This window comes from Ranitomeya imitator, chromosome 3 (genome assembly GCF_032444005.1).
Source record: "Ranitomeya imitator isolate aRanImi1 chromosome 3, aRanImi1.pri, whole genome shotgun sequence".
Classification (NCBI taxonomy): domain Eukaryota; kingdom Metazoa; phylum Chordata; class Amphibia; order Anura; family Dendrobatidae; genus Ranitomeya; species Ranitomeya imitator.
Window position 1 is genome coordinate 466,614,186 of NC_091284.1, and position 16,781 is coordinate 466,630,966.

The following is a 16,781-nucleotide window of genomic DNA, read 5'->3' on the forward strand; positions in this document are numbered from 1 at the left end:
GCAGCTTGGATTGTGTACCTCTCCACTCTTCCTCCAGAGGCTGGGACCTTTTATTTCCAAATGAAATGCAAAATTTACTCATCTGAAAACAACACCTTGGACCACTGAGCAACAGTCCAGTTCTTTTTCTCCTTGGCCCAGGTAAGATGCTTCTGGCGTTGTCTTTTGGTCATGAGTGGCTTGACACAAGGAGTGCGACACTTGTAGCCCATGTCCTGGATACATCTGTGTTACTGGCTCTTGAAGCAATGACTCCAGCAGCAGTCCACTCCTTGTGAATCTCCCCCAAATTTTTGAATGGCCTTTTCTTAACAATCCTTTCAAGGCTGCGGTTATTCCAGTTGCTTGTGCACCTTTTTCTACCACACTTTTTCCTTCCACTCAACTTTCCATGAATATGGTGGGATACAGCACTCTGAACAGCCAGCTTCTTTAGCAATGACCTTTTGTGATGTACCCTCCTTGTGGAGTGTGTCAGTGACTGCCTTCTGGACATCTGTCAAGTCAGCAGTCTTCTCCATGATTGTGGAGCCTACTGACACAGACTAAGGGACCTTTTTAAACCCTTAGGAAGCCTTTGCAGGTGTTTTTGTTAATTATTCTAATCTACTGAGATAATGACTTTTGGGTGTTCATTGGCTGTAAGTCATAATCAACATTAACAGAAATAAACACTTGAAACAGATCACACTGTTTGTAATCACTCTATATAATATATGAGTTTCACTTTTGTATTGAAGAACTGAAATAAATTAACTTTTTGAAGCACCTCTATGTATATGCAGTGTATATATACAGTGGGGCAAAAAAGTATTTAGTCAGTCAGCAATAGTGCAAGTTCCACCACTTAAAAAGATGAGAGGCGTCTGTAATTTACATCATAGGTAGACCTCAACTATGGGAGACAAACTGAGAAAAAAAAATCCAGAAAATCACATTGTCTGTTTTTTTATCATTTTATTTGCATATTATGGTGGAAAATAAGTATTTGGTCAGAAACAAACAATCAAGATTTCTGGCTCTCACAGACCTGTAACTTCTTCTTTAAGAGTCTCCTCTTTCCTCCACTCATTACCTGTAGTAATGGCACCTGTTTAAACTTGTTATCAGTATAAAAAGACACCTGTGCACACCCTCAAACAGTCTGACTCCAAACTCCACTATGGTGAAGACCAAAGAGCTGTCAAAGGACATCAGAAACAAAATTGTAGCCCTGCACCAGGCTGGGAAGACTGAATCTGCAATAGCCAACCAGCTTGGAGTGAAGAAATCAACAGTGGGAGCAATAATTAGAAAATGGAAGACATACAAGACCACTGATAATCTCCCTCGATCTGGGGCTCCACGCAAAATCCCACCCTGTGGGGCCAGAATGATCACAAGAACGGTGAGCATAAATCCAAGAACCACGCAGGGGGACCTAGTGAATGAACTGCAGAGAGCTGGGACCAATGTAACAAGGCCTACCATAAGTAACACACTACGCCACCATGGACTCAGATCCTGCAGTGCCAGACGTGTCCCACTGCTTAAGCCAGTACATGTCCGGGCCCGTCTGAAGTTTGCTAGAGAGCATTTGGATGATCCAGAGTAGTTTTGGGAGAATGTCCTATGGTCTGATGAAACCAAACTGAAACTGTTTGGTAGAAACACAACTTGTCGTGTTTGGAGGAAAAAGAATACTGAGTTGCATCCATCAAACACCATACCTACTGTAAAGCATGGTGGTGGAAACATCATGCTTTGGGGCTGTTTCTCTGCAAAGGGGCCAGGACGACTGATCCGGGTACATAAAAGAATGAATGGGGCCATGTATCGTGAGATTTTGAGTGCAAACCTCCTTCCATCAGCAAGGGCATTGAAGATGAAACGTGGCTGGGTCTTTCAACATGACAATGATCCAAAGCACACCGCCAGGGCAACGAAGGAGTGGCTTCGTAAGAAGCATTTCAAGGTCCTGGAGTGGCCTAGCCAGTCTCCAGATCTCAACCCTATAGAAAACCTTTGGAGGGAGTTGAAAGTCCGTGTTGCCAAGCGAAAAGCCAAAAAAATCACTGCTCTAGAGGAGATCTGCATGGAGGAATGGGCCAACATACCAACAACAGTGTGTGGCAACCTTGTGAAGACTTACAGAAAACGTTTGACCTCTGTCATTGCCAACAAAGGATATATTACAAAGTATTGAGATGAAATTTTGTTTCTGACCAAATACTTATTTTCCACCATAATATGCAAATAAAATGTTAAAAAAACAGACAATGTGATTTTCTGGATTTTTTTTTCTCAGTTTGTCTCCCATAGTTGAGGTCTACCTATGATGTAAATTACAGACGCCTCTCATCTTTTTAAGTGGTGGAACTTGCACTATTGCTGACTGACTAAATACTTTTTTGCCCCACTGTATATATATATATATATATATATATATATAAATTTTGACCACACACAGATGTGGTCAAAATTGTTGGTACCCCTCGCATAATGACAGAAAAACCCACGATGGTCACAGAACTAACTTGAATCTGACAAAAGTAATAATAAATAGAAAATCTATGAAAATGTACAAATGGAAGTCAGACATTGCTTTTCAACCATGCTTCCACAGAATTAAAAAAAAAAAATTAAAATCTGACTTGGTCAAATAGTTTGACCAAATTCATTCTTTTTACTTTGCTTTGTAATCACAGGCGTGGCTGTAATTACAACGCTCTCCAGTGGGTTCAGTATGCCTTTATGCACATTCTGGGGGACACATAACAACCCTCGTATAAGATTCCCCTATCTGCCTCACAATATATATGTATATAGATATAAAGATTAAGTTGCTCTTTAAAGTGTTATTTGATTTCCAATAAATACAGTATTTCATAATTGGCATGAATCCAAAGTTGTTTTTTTTATCTTGCAAATATTTTGCACCATTTCTGTATTCTTTACACTGTGTCCATACTTGTCCCACACACAAGACCAATCTGAGATCGGCATTATGTAGGGGCAGAAATCCTGATTCCAGCAATGTGTCACTTACTAGGCTTTGTGTTGTAGTCTCAATAAAATCAGTGTTTTATCAGCAGGAGATTATCACTAGAGGACTAGTTGTCTCGTGCTATGTCGTCCTCTACATCATGCTGCTCTCAGATAACATTCCAAAAACCTGAAGACATGTTCCCGCTAATGTATAATATTAATGTTTATTAACGTGAAATCATTAATAATTGAAGATGCAAAAAAATGCTCCCCACTCAGAGATGCCATCTTCTGGTCATAATTTCATTATATGTGTCCACTGTATTGTATGAACATTGCTCAGTGTAGAATCTTATTATAATGGTGAAAATTGTGTTTATGTATTCTCTTAAAAGCAGAAGCAATAAATGTGAGTGGCCCGGTTTCCATTCCATATCACCTTTTCCAGTCTAATTCAGATGATCTTTATGTGGAAGGACTGCCTGAAGGAATCCCATATAGAAGACCTTCAACGTATGGAATTCCGCGTCTGGAGAGAATCCTGCTAGCAAGGGAAAGGATCCGATATGTAATCAAAAAGTATGTTTATTGCCATCTCCATAGCTCATTGCTAACTTTGTGATGTAGTAATGAAGTGAATTACCATATTTTTCGGACTCTAAGACGCATCCTACCATAAGACGCACCCCAGGTTTAGACAGCAGAAAATAGCAAAAGCATTTTTCCTATTAATTAAAACTTCCCTGGTGGTGTAAAGTGGAAGGGTCATTATCACACTTTTTAATGCACAAGGGTATAATAGGGAATCTAAAATTAATCTATTGTTTGTACTTCTCTGCACTGTTTACTATACACTCACAGCTCTGCTACATATGCATGTGTACATACACACAGCTCTGCTACATATACTACATATATACACACAACTCTGCTACATTCACATTTACATACAAATGCACAGCACTGCTACATGCTTATTTACATACACACACCTATGCTACATGTACATTTACATATACACACCTCTGCAACATGTATATTTGCATACACACACATCTGCTACATACCATTTACATACACACCTCTACTGCTTGCAGATTTACATAGTCACAGCAGTGCTACATATACAATTACATACAAACATCTGCTACATTCACATTTATATACACACACCCCTACTATTTGAACATTTACACACACTATACATTACCACATCTTGCAGTTGCGTCAAGACATGTGACTGATCACATGATCTTAAAGGTCCTGGAGCTGGTAGGGTAGAAGGTTCTTCAGCTGCTCAGTGTTATGATCATGTGGTAGTAAACAGGGGATAAAGGATCTAACTAAGGCTACGTTCACATTAGCGTTGCGTCGGGCGCAGCCGCGGCGACGCATGCGTTATGCGCGCCTATATTTAACATGGGGGCGCATGGACATGCGTTGTCTTGCGTTTTGTGACGCATGCGTCATTTTTGGCGCAAGCGTCAGGGCGCAGAGGACGCAGCAAGTTGCATTTTTTTGCGTCCAAAAGCAAGGCAAAAAATGGACGCATGTGTCACAAAACCATACGTTTTTGCATGCGTTGTGCATGCATTGTGCGTTGCGTCGCCGACGCAACACACAACAACGCAAATGTGAACGTACCCTTAGACAAAAGCTGGACAAACCCCACCCGGTCCCTGTACCGTATAGTATCCAGTAATGCAGGCCCTAATGGTTTCAGCGCAACCTGGACAAACCCTGAAGGTAAAAACTAGAGAAGACATCTTGGACCTGCCTCCTTAAAAGGCAGATGAGTGTATTACGTACCTCCTAAGGAATCGAGGGAGAGTAGAGCATGAGAAAGAAATACCAGCAGTACACTTATCTGACTGGCCTAGTTACTCAGAAGTAGGACTAGAACTTCAAGCAGAATCCACTAAAGACTATCACCAGCAGAGAAGACCAGCAGGGTATAGTTGTAAGTAATAGCACCTGCAGTGTGATGGGACAGACTAGATAACAAATGAATTAAACTGACTGTCCGAGAAGACTGGACAAAGGCAAAAGGTAGTCAGCATCCGAACAGTGATAGAACCTGCTGAGGCTAAGCAGACAGAGACACGGACAGAAGAGCACATTTCTGCCAGATCGAATCCCGAGGCCTGGTGGCTTCCTCTCCTTAGCACTGATCACATGGATCAATGTAGGGCAGGAGGAGGGAGAGCAGCTCTCTGTGATTGGGAAGGATCCAGTGTCTGCGTTCTCCATGGCAGGAAGCTGCCTCCAGACTATACGAGAGATAACTCTCTAAAAACTTTTTAGTAGTTAGTCTTTCCTTACTAAAAAGTGCGTCTCATAGTGTGAAAAATACGCTAAATGTATTTTTTATCTTATATTTGTTGGAAATTTGCTTGCACTTTTGGAATAGAGAGCCTTATACCACAGATATCGTCTGACAGTCTAATGTAATATATTCCCCCTCCGACAGTTGATGCCAGTGGAGATAAGCATCTAGCATGTCTGACAACGGACTGCTGATCGTCTTGTTCCACCGGATTGCCACTAGAACAGTTTGCTAGTGGCTCTCTCATAGAGAATACAGGAGTGCTTGTCTCTAAAGAGTATTTACAGTATGATTACAAAAGCAATTGGCTGCATAATTTTCTTTATAAAATTCCTTAGACCAGAACTTCTGAATACTACAATAGAAGCTATTTCCATTGAAAGGACATCTCCAGGAGGTAGTGTAAATTATTTTTCACTGTCATGTTCTTTTTATGATATATGATATGTAAGCATCTTTCATGTTGTTTAATTAAAAATAATGATTTGTTTAAAATAGTGAAGGAAGAGTGGTATGCAAGGATAACTAAGTTAAGAAAAACGGTCGATCAGCTGTTCAGTAAAAAGTTTGGTAGGTATTTTAGGTTTTACCCTTTCTTAATCTTTATCTATCTAATCTCATAGCATTCAAATCTTAAAGAGTAAAACTTTTGTGTTTTTATATGTAGCTTTGTCCAGCATGAAAGCTATGAAACCTTGAATATCACTTTATTAGGGGATTTGTCTAAATTTCTGTAAATAAAAAATTATGTGTAACTGGTTTCCAAACTCCTACTTTTCCCCAGTCTGTTTGATTGCCTTTGGCTGCATTGATATAAGAATTTACTCATTTGGAATACTGATGCTGACAGTGAAAGGGTCAGCACTTATCGCTTTCTCTGACTGTTCTGCTGAGTGCTTGAGCAATGTCCTGCAGCAGCTTATTCACAGAGTTAATGAGACACAGAAGCTGAACTGACCCTTTCACTGGCATCATCTGTACTCCAAGTGAGTACTAATCTAATTTCCTTCTATGATGGAATCACTGACTGGGTGGATCAGGGAAGTGCGGTAAATTTAGTATATCTCATCTTCAGAAAAGCATTTGATAAAGTATCTTGTACTATCCTTATTAAAAAATAACAAAGTATGGGATTGACAAGGCTACGGTTAGGTGGATTCATAAGTAACTCAGTGAGCATAGTCAAAGAGTGGTAATAAATGGCTGCACATCCAATTGGAAGAGTGTTTCAAGTGGGGTAACACAAGGCTCTGTCCTGGCCCAAGTGTTGTTCAACATTTTCATAAATTATCTAGATAAGGTAATTGAAGGGAAACTAATCAAATTTGCAGACAATGCAAAGCTAGAAGGGATAGCTAACACTAGAAAAGACAGTGAAAGGATTCAGAAGGATCTACAGAAGCTTGAACAATGGGCAGCAACTAATAGAATGGTATTTAATAGGGAGAAATTCAAGATTCTACATCTACAGAATGGGAGGAATAAAACTAAGCAACAGCATGTGTGAAAAAGACTTGGGTATTCTAATAGACAGACTGCACAGAATTAACAGTGTGATGCAGCAGCAAAAAAGGCAAACACAGTTCTAGGATGTATTAAGATAAGCATAGAGTCTAGATCACGTGGCCAGGCCTCTTCTGGAATACTGTGTCCAGTATTCCATGTTAAAACACCTCATGTTAAAAAACCAACATCATACAGGGAAAGGGATTAGTGGTGCCTCACCGGAATCCAAATGAACACAGGTGCCAGGAACAAGTGGCTGGATTCCACTCAATAGCAACAGCAAAAAGGAAAACGTTCCAGCACCAGGCGTCTCTTCATAAAATCTTCAGTAGTTTATTCTCATGTCAAGAAAAAACCATCATGTGGGGACGCAGCCCTTAAACGCCTCGTCATAGGCATATGAACAATACATAAAAACATCCTTATATACCCATTCCATTAAGTGAAACCATGTACACCTGTTGCTTGACATGATTGGTTTACATTCCTTACAAAATCAAAGGTGAGACAGCCGACCAGGAATCACGACGCCTACTCAGATTATCGCCTCCTTATCCACACAAATTATCTCTACTGACTCAATATAACAACTCTGTGGATTAGCCTGTGTGTTGTGGATAACAGCTGAGCATCTGCTACAATAATATCCAATACAACCTGAATATGATATATGTCACGCCTGAGCATCTGGTACAATGACATCCACTACAGTCTATCACAGCTGAGCATATACTACAATAACATCTAGTACAATCTGTGTATGTTATATTTCACAGCTGAGCATCCGTTACAATATCATCTATTGCAGCCAATGCACACTGTATCACAGCTGAGCATCCGCTACAATATCACCCAATGTAGCCTATGTATGCTGTGTATCATAGCTGAGCCTCCGCCACAATATCACCCAATGCATCCTATGTATGCTGTGTATCATAGCTGAGCCTCCACCACAATAACACCCAATGTGGCCTATGTATGCTGTGTATCATAGCTGAGCCTCCACCACAATAACACCCAATGTGGCCTATGTATGCTGTGTATCATAGCTGAGCCTCCACCACAATATCACCCAATGCATCCTATGTATGCTGTGTATCATAGCTGAGCCTCCACCACAATAACACCCAATGTGGCCTATGTATGCTGTGTATCATAGCTGAGCCTCCACCACAATAACACCCAATGTGGCCTATGTATGCTGTGTATCATAGCTGAGCCTCCACCACAATAACACCCAATGTGGCCTATGTATGCTGTGTATCATAGCTGAGCCTCCACCACAATATCACCCAATGCATCCTATGTATGCTGTGTATCATAGCTGAGCCTCCACCACAATAACACCCAATGTGGCCTATGTATGCTGTGTATCATAGCTGAGCCTCCGCCACAATATCACCCAATGCATCCTATGTATGCTGTGTATCATAGCTGAGCCTCCACCACAATAACACCCAATGTGGCCTATGTATGCTGTGTATTATAGCTGAGCCTCCGCCACAATATCACCCAATGCATCCTATGTATGCTGTGTATCATAGCTGAGCCTCCACCACAATAACACCCAATGTGGCCTATGTATGCTGTGTATCATAGCTGACCCTCCGCCACAATATCACCCAATGCATCCTATGTATGCTGTGTATCATAGCTGAGCCTCCACCACAATAACACCCAATGTGGCCTATGTATGCTGTGTATCATAGCTGAGCCTCCGCCACAATATCACCCAATGCATCCTATGTATGCTGTGTATCATAGCTGAGCCTCCACCACAATAACACCCAATGTACCCTATGTATGCTGTGTATCACAGCTATACATCTGCTACAATAATATCCAGCACAATTTGTATATGATGTGCTTGTGTGTGCTATATGTCATAGCTGAGTATCCGCTGTAATGTGTCTGCTGCTAATCACAAAAAAAAATAAAAATGTTACAATAATTATATACACTCGAACTGCCAGCCGCTATTAATAAAAATAGTTAATGTCGCTGCGATAATTTAGCCCAGCAGGGAATCTCGCTCCCAACTCTATTATCCAATAGGCTTCCCTACACGTCACAGTACGCTCCCAGTCCCCACCACGGGCCGGCTTCCCGACCCTCTCAGGGAACTTACATCTCCATTATGATTCTCCATAAATGTTTGGAAAGTGCCGACAATCCCCGACGGTTGACAGTGCCATCAGGCTTCGCAGCCGTAATATGTTCACCAATTCTTTTCTTAAGGGGTCTCACCGTGCACCCTATGTAGTACTTATTGCACACCATGCACGTCGCCATATAAACAACGTGTGTGGTGTTACAATTAATAAATGCCTTAATCAAATATTTGTTGTTGGTCATACCATTACAAAATTCATTTGTTCTCTCCATATGTCTACACAGGGTGCACTTTTTCCCCCCACATTTATAACACCCTTTTTGTGTCAACCATACAGGTCTCTTTTCTGCACTGACAAAAAGACTTGGGGATAAAATATTATCTAACGTTCCGGCACGCCTGGGAACACAACGATAGCCTTTTTTCAAGATCTTGGCCAAAACCGAATCCTGATAGAGAATGGGCAAAAACTTGTGCATCAGTGCGACAATGTTATTATAGTCCGCACTATAGGTGGTGGAAAATGTAGGTATATTCTGTGCATTACCTCTGTCTATGCGGTTTTCATCACCAAGTAAGGACTCCCAAGTTCTCTCCTTTACCAAAGAATACGCCCTTTGGAGCATCCATTTCTTATAACCCCTATTTTTTAACCTCCTTTCAATCCTTTGACAAATCCTCTAATAGTGATTTGCAAATTTCATAACTTTTTATTCTGGGCAAAATGATAAGAAAAAAGAGTTTAGTTATTCTATAGACTATCTACCTAATATTGTGTATTGTAGGTGCCCTTCTTTAGCTGTAAATCCTTTAAGTTTTGTAAATTGCACGGTCACGGTCGGGTGTAAATAGATTGGACTTGGCTTTTGCAGATCATCCCACAGTTACTTGATGAGGCCACGTGCACACGTTGAGTGTTTGGTGAGTTTTTTACCGCAGTATTTGTAAGCCAAAACCAGGAGTGGGTGATAAATACAGAAGTGGTGACGTGTTTCTATTATACTTTTCCTCTGATTGTTCCACTCCTGGTTTTGGCTTACAAATACTGATGTAAAATACTGACCAAATACTGAATATGTGCCCATTGCCTTAGGATATGTGCACACGTTAAGTATTTGGAACAGAAATTGATGCAGATTTTCAACATCATTTGGCAGGAAAAACGCAGTTAAAAATATGCGCTTTTTTTTATAAGTTTTTGACTCGTTTTTACATACATTTTTCTTGCAGATGTTTCCACACTCATTAGTGTGGATGAAATCTGCAGCAAAAACGTTGAAAAAATGTACATGCTGCAGATTTAAATCTGCAAGTCAAAAATAAGTAACGCGGGCATTAGACTTCAGGAATCTCATTCTCTTTGCAGGCATCAGGAAACACTTTCAGGTTGCGTGACAAAACTATGCGGAAAAAATGTCACAAAAACACAACGTGTACACACAGCCTTACGTTTCTCAAACGATTTTTACTGGGTGGCAGGGCACATTATTCTGCTAAAAGAGGTCAATGGGAAGATGCTAGCCCCAATATTGTGATTGTCTGCAGGGACTGGGGATGGCGTTGGTGGGACAGTAGAATAGATCAGGCCAGCTGTGAAGTTATTGCCGAGGAATTCTTTCAGTTATGTTTTTTACATCCCTCTTGAATATAAAATTTTATCAGACCTGTCAGTACTGAGATAAGTAAAGCATGGGTTAAGATAAAATTGCATAGAACTAGTTTCAGTGACATTTGACAATATTTTCTTTCTGCTTTAGCTGAAGCTTTGGGAAAGGCCAAACCGATGCCTGTACCTTACCAAAAGTTTGAAGCAAATCCTATAGATCTGTGTGTGGAGGGGCTGCCAGATAATATCCCCTTTAGAAGCCCATCCTGGTATGGCATTCCTAGACTTGAAAAGATTATTCAGGTTGGCAGCCGGATCAAATTTATGATAAAAAGGTAAGTGATGTACTATATTAATTACACTTGATTAAACAAAAAGTTCACTTTTAACATAAGGTCCATTAGAATGGGCTTAATAATAGTCCCAAAAGTAATTATTTGAGAACTGCATATGTTAATATCTATGTACACAGCTCATCAACAGTGCTTTCTATACAAATATACTGCATTGCTGTGATCTAAACACAGCGTCCATGATCATAAGTCTTAAGCCCCCAATTTACATTAGAATGATGTTGAATTAATCCAACTTTAACGATGACTTCAGCTGATAATCTAATGTGCAGGGGAGCCGGGACACTAAATTGTTGGTGGAGTTAATGATCCACCATGTCCGATTTCGAAATGATGATTCTTTTGCTCTCACTGGAATAAGCAGCCACCAGACATGGCTAGCAGTGGCTCACTTATAGAGCACAGAAGTGCTCAGCCGAGCGAGTGCTCCTATGTTTGGGGGAGCCAGCTGAGATAGCTGCCAACCGAACATTTAGCCGGACCATAGTTCAGCCATCTAGTGTGTATTTTTATTTATATAGCACCATTGATTCCATGGTGCTGTACATGAGAAGGGGTTACGTACAAATTACAGATATCACTTACAGTAAGCAAACTAACAATGACAGACTGATACAGAGGAGTGAGGACCCTGCCCTTGAGGGCTTACATTTTACAGAATGGTGGGGAAGGGGACAGTAGGTTGAGGGTTGCAGCAGCTCTGATGTTGGTGAGACGGTAGCTCCGGTAGTGGTGAGGAGGCAGCGGGGTCAGTGCAGGCTGTAGGCTTTCCTGAAGAGATGGGTTTTCAGGTTCTGTCTGAAGGATCCGAATGTGGTTGATAGTCAGACGTGTTGGGGCACAGAATTCCAGAGGATGGGGGATATTCGGGAGAAGTCTTGGAGGGGATTGGATGAGGAGCGAATAAGTGTGGAGGAGAGAAGGAGGTCTTGGGAGGACCGGAGATTACGTGAGGGAAGATATCGGGAGATTAGTTCAGAGATATATGGAGGAGACAGGTTATGGATGGCTTTGTAGGTTAGTATTAGTAAATTGAATAGGATATGCTGAGGGAATGGGAGCAGTGAAGAGATTTGCATAGGGGGAAGAGGAGGAGTAGCGAGGAGAGAGATGAATCAGACGGGCAGCAGAGCTACAGATGGACTGGAGAGGTGCAAGGGTGTTAGCAGGGAGGCCACAGAAAAGGATGTTGCAGTTGTCAATGCGGGAGATGATGAGGGCATGCTCAAGCATTTTAATAGATTGACGGTTGAGGAAGGGACATATTCTGGAGATATTTTTGAGCTGGAGGCGACAGGAGGTGTAAAGAGCTTGGATGTGCGGTTTGAAGGACAGGGCAGAGTCAAGGGTAATTCCGAGGCAGCGGACTTCCGGTACAGGGGAAAGCGTGATGTCGTTAATTGCGATAGATAGGTCAGGAAGGAAGATCTATGAGATGGAGGAAAGATGATGAGTTCAGATTTGTCCACATTGAGTTTGAGGAGCGAGAGGAGAAGAAGGATATGGCTGAGAGACACTCCGGGATTCTGGACAGCAGAGAGGTGACGTCTGGGCCAGAAAGGTAGATCTGAGTGTCATCAGCATAAAGGTGGTACTGGAATCCATGGGACTTTATGAGTTGTCCCAGGCCTGGTGTATAGATTGAGAAGAGTAGGGGTCCTAGGACAGAGCCTTGGGGGACTCCAGCAGAGAGAGGGTCCGATGAGGAGGTAGTGTGGGAGTGGGAGACGCTGAATGTGCGGTTGGAAAGGTATGAGGAAATCCAGGATAGGGCGAGGTCTTTGATGCCAAAGGAGGAAAGGATCTGTAGTAGGAGGCAGTGGTCAACTGTGTAGAAAGCAGAGGACAGGTCTTTTCCGTTATTTTTGGCTGTAAGTAGGTCGTTAGTAATTTTGGTCAGGGCTGTCTCAGTTGAGTGATGGGGGCGGAAACCAGATTGTGGATTGTCAAAGAGCAAGTTAGATGAGAGGTGGGAGGAAAGTTCAGTGCGGACTTGCTGCTGCAGGAATCATAGAATCATAGAGTTGGAAGGGACCTCCTGGGTCATCTGGTCCAACCCCCTGCTCAAAGCAGGATTGACTAAATAATCCCAGACAGATGTCTGTCCAGCCTCTGTTTGAAAACTTCAATGGAAGGAGAACTCACCACCTCTCGTGGCAGCCTGTTCCACTCATTGATCACCCTAACTATCAAAAAGTTTTTTCTAATATCTAATCTGTGTCTCCTCCCATTCAGTTTCATCCCATTGCCTCTAGTCTTTTCTTGTGCAAATGAGAATAAAGATGATCCTTCTACAATGTGACAGCCCTTGAGATATTTGTAGACAGCTATTAAGTCTCCTCTCAGTCTTCTTTTTTGCAAGCTAAGGCTATATTCACACTTAGCGGTTTTTACCGCGGAACCGCCGCGATTTTGATGCTGCGGGTCCGCAGCAGTTTCCATAGCGTTTACAGTAACATGTAAACCCTATGGAAACCGCAAACCGCTGTGCACATGCTGCGGGAAAAACCGCGCGGGAACGCAGCGGTTTACAACCCGCAGCATGTCACTTCTTTGTGCAGAATCGCTGCGATTCTGCACCCATAGGAATACATTGAACCGCTTACTTCCCGCATGGGGCTGTGCCCACGTTGCGGGAAGTAAGCGGATAATGTGCGGGTGGTACCCGGGGTGGAGGAGAGGAGACTCTCCTCCAGGCCCTGGGAACCATATTTGGGGTTAAAAAATAAAAAATCTGGTTATACTCACCCTCTGATGTCCGGAGCTCCTGGGCGCTGCACGCGGCCGTCCGGTCAGAGTTGCTGTGCGACCAGGACCTGCGGTGACGTCGCGGTCACATGACCGTGACGTCACGAAGGGTCCTTCTCCCACAGCATCTTAGGAACCGGACCGCCGGGTGCAGCGCCCAGGAGATCCGGACATCAGAGGGTGAGTATAACCAATTTTTATTATTTTTAACATTACTATTGATGCTGCATATTGCTGCATATGCAGCATCAATAGTATAGGCGGAAACCCGCAGCGGAACAAACCGCGATAAATCTGCAGGGAGAACCGCAGTTGTTTTGCCCTGCAGATTTATCAAATCCGCTGCGGGAGAACCCGCAGGGACCCGACGCAAGGTGTGAACATAGCCTAAACATTCCCAAATCCTGCAACCGTTCCTCATAGGACATGGTTTGCAGACCGGTCACCATTCTGGTCACTCTTCTCTGAAATTGCTCCAGTTTGTTGATGTCTTTTTTAAAATGTGGTGCCCAAAACTGGACACAGTATTCCAGGTGAGGTCTGACCAAAGAGGAGTAGAGGACAATAATGACTTTGCGTGATCTAGACTGTATGCTTCTGTTAATACATCCCAGAATTGCATTTGCCTTTTTTGCTGCTGCATCACACTGTTGACTCATGTTCAGTTTATGATCTATTAGTATACCCACGTCTTTTTCACATGTGCTGTTGCTTAGCCCTATGCCTCCCATTCTGTAAATGCTTTTTTTATTTTTATTGCCCAGATGTAGTACTTTGCATTTTTCCTTTTGAAAACCGTTCTGTCAGTTTATTTATATCTTTTTGAATCCTCTCTCTCTCTCTTCTCTAGTATTTGCTATATCTCCTAGCTTTGTGTCATCAGCAAATTTAATTAGTGTACCCTCAGTTTCTTTACCTAAATCATTGATAAAGATGTTGAACAATACAGGGCCCAGGACAGAACCCTGTGGTACCCCACTTGAGACATTATTCCAACTGGATGTGCAGCCATTTACGACCACTCTTTGGGTCCGATCACTAAGCCAGTTATGAATCCACCTAACAGTTGCCTTGTCCATTCCATACTTAGTCATTTTTTCAATAAGGATGGTGTGAGATACTTTGTCAAATGCTTTGCTGAAGTCAAGATATATTATAGCTACAGCATTTCTCTGATCCACCCAGTCAGTGATTCTGTCATAGAAGGAAATTAAGTTAGTCTGACATGATTTATTAGTTACAAACCCATGCTGACTCTGGTTAATCACTTCATTCTTATCCAGGTACTTGCATATATGTTGTATAACCCCTTAATCCCATATGACGTACTATCCCGTCGAGGTGACCTGGGACTTAATTCCCAGCGACGGGATAGTCATATGTGATCGGCCGCGCTCACGAGGGGAGCGCGGCCGGTTGTCAGCTGACTATCGCAGCTGACATCCGGCACTATGTGCCAGGAGCGGTCACGGACCACCCCTGGCACATTAACCCCTGGCACACTGCGATCAAACATGATCGCAGTGTTCCGGCAGCATACGGAAGCATCGCGCCTGGAGGGGGCTCCATGCGTGCTTCCCTGAGACCCTCGGAGCAACGCGATGTGATCACTTTGCTCCGAGGGTCTCATACCTTCGTCTCCCTGCAGGCCCAGGATCCAAAATGGTCGCGGGGCTGCATCCGGGTCCTGCAGGGAGGCTTACCAGCGCCTGCTCAGAGCAAGCGCTGGTAAGCCTGCAGCCCTGCATGTCAGATCACTGATCTGACACAGTGCTGTGCAAAGTATCAGATTAGCGATCTGACCCTATAACATGATGTCCCCCCCGGGGCAATGTTGTAAAGTAAAAAAAAAAAATATTCACATGTGTAAAAGAATAAATAAAAAAAATTCCTAAATAAAGAAAAAATATATATATATTGTTCCCATAAATACATTTATTTATCTAAATAATAAAAAAACAATAAAAGTACACATATTTAGTATTGCCGCGTCTGTAACAACCCCTCCTATAAAACTGTCCTGCTAGTTAACCTCTTCAGTGAACGCCGTAAAAAAAAAAAAAAACGAGGCAAAAAACGCTTTATTACATACCGCCGAACAAAAAGTGGAACAACACGCGATCAAAAAGACGGATATAAATAACCATGGTACCGCTGAAAACGTCATCCTGTCCCGCAAAAAACGAGCCACCATACAGCATCATCAGCGAAAAAATAAAAAAAAATGATAGTCCTCAGGATAAAGCGATGCAAAAATAATAATTTTTTCTATAAAAGTTTTTATCGTATAAAAGCGCCAAAACATAAAAAAATGATATAAATGAGGTATCGCTGTAATCATACTGACCCGAAGAATAAAACTTCTGTATCAATTTTACCAAACGCGGAACGGACAGCACGCTTCCCCTCGGCGACCTAGCACGCCACCAGTGCTGCTGCTTCAACACGTGCTGACCTCCGGATCTCTGTAGCGCCGCTGTGCACTACACACTCCAGATGTACACATTGCATGTAGTGTGGTGATAGCCAGTACATTGTCAGAGGGATCCCCCTACTGGCCATACGCATTATCCTTCCATTCCAGATAAATTGAACTGTTCTGAAGAAGGTCCATCTGGGACCGAAAACGTTCAACAAACAAACTGGTTCTATGTTTGGATAATAATAAACTGTAATTGTAACTTTTCACAATTTTTGAGTGCTGGGTGATTCTTGAATACTTGTGACTGAGGGTTGGATACCCTACTCGAGCACCAAAACTCATATCCTCACAGAGTGCCGTGTTTATCTATTTTTATAAGTTCTGTGTTCATCCATCCTGGTTTCATCCATCCTGGTTTCCTTAAATGCTTTGTATTCTTCCCTCTTTTTTGGAACTGTTAACGATTGTGCTTTGAGAATCTCATTTTTCAAGATTTCCCAACCTTCCTGGACATGTTTGTCCTTAAGGATATCCAGCCATTGAATCCCTCCAATTCTCTTTCTGAGTCCCTTAAAATCTGCCTTTCTGAAATCTAACCTTGAAGTCTGAGTCTTCACAGGTCTTCCTCCTCTAGTTATCCAAAATTCTAAAATAGCATGGTCGCTACCTCCTAGGGTCCCAGCCACTCTTACCTCCTCAACCATTTCCTCCCTGTTTATAAGGATTAAATCCAAGGTAGC

General features: G+C 42.4%; 1 protein-coding gene across 3 annotated transcripts in view; it reads left to right on the forward strand.

The window, feature by feature from the left end:
• GTF2I (general transcription factor IIi) overlaps positions 1-16,781 on the forward strand; it is a 118,965-nt gene that overhangs the window by 40,160 nt on the left and 62,024 nt on the right. For 2 of the 3 annotated variants that reach the window (XM_069757452.1, XM_069757453.1), the window contains exons 13-16: positions 3,363-3,546; positions 5,632-5,690; positions 5,792-5,863; positions 10,670-10,853. In XM_069757452.1, coding sequence (XP_069613553.1) covers positions 3,363-3,546; positions 5,632-5,690; positions 5,792-5,863; positions 10,670-10,853 — 499 coding nt within the window. The remainder of the gene's footprint in view (positions 1-3,362; positions 3,547-5,631; positions 5,691-5,791; positions 5,864-10,669; positions 10,854-16,781) is intronic. The other variant, XM_069757454.1, reaches the window with a different exon arrangement.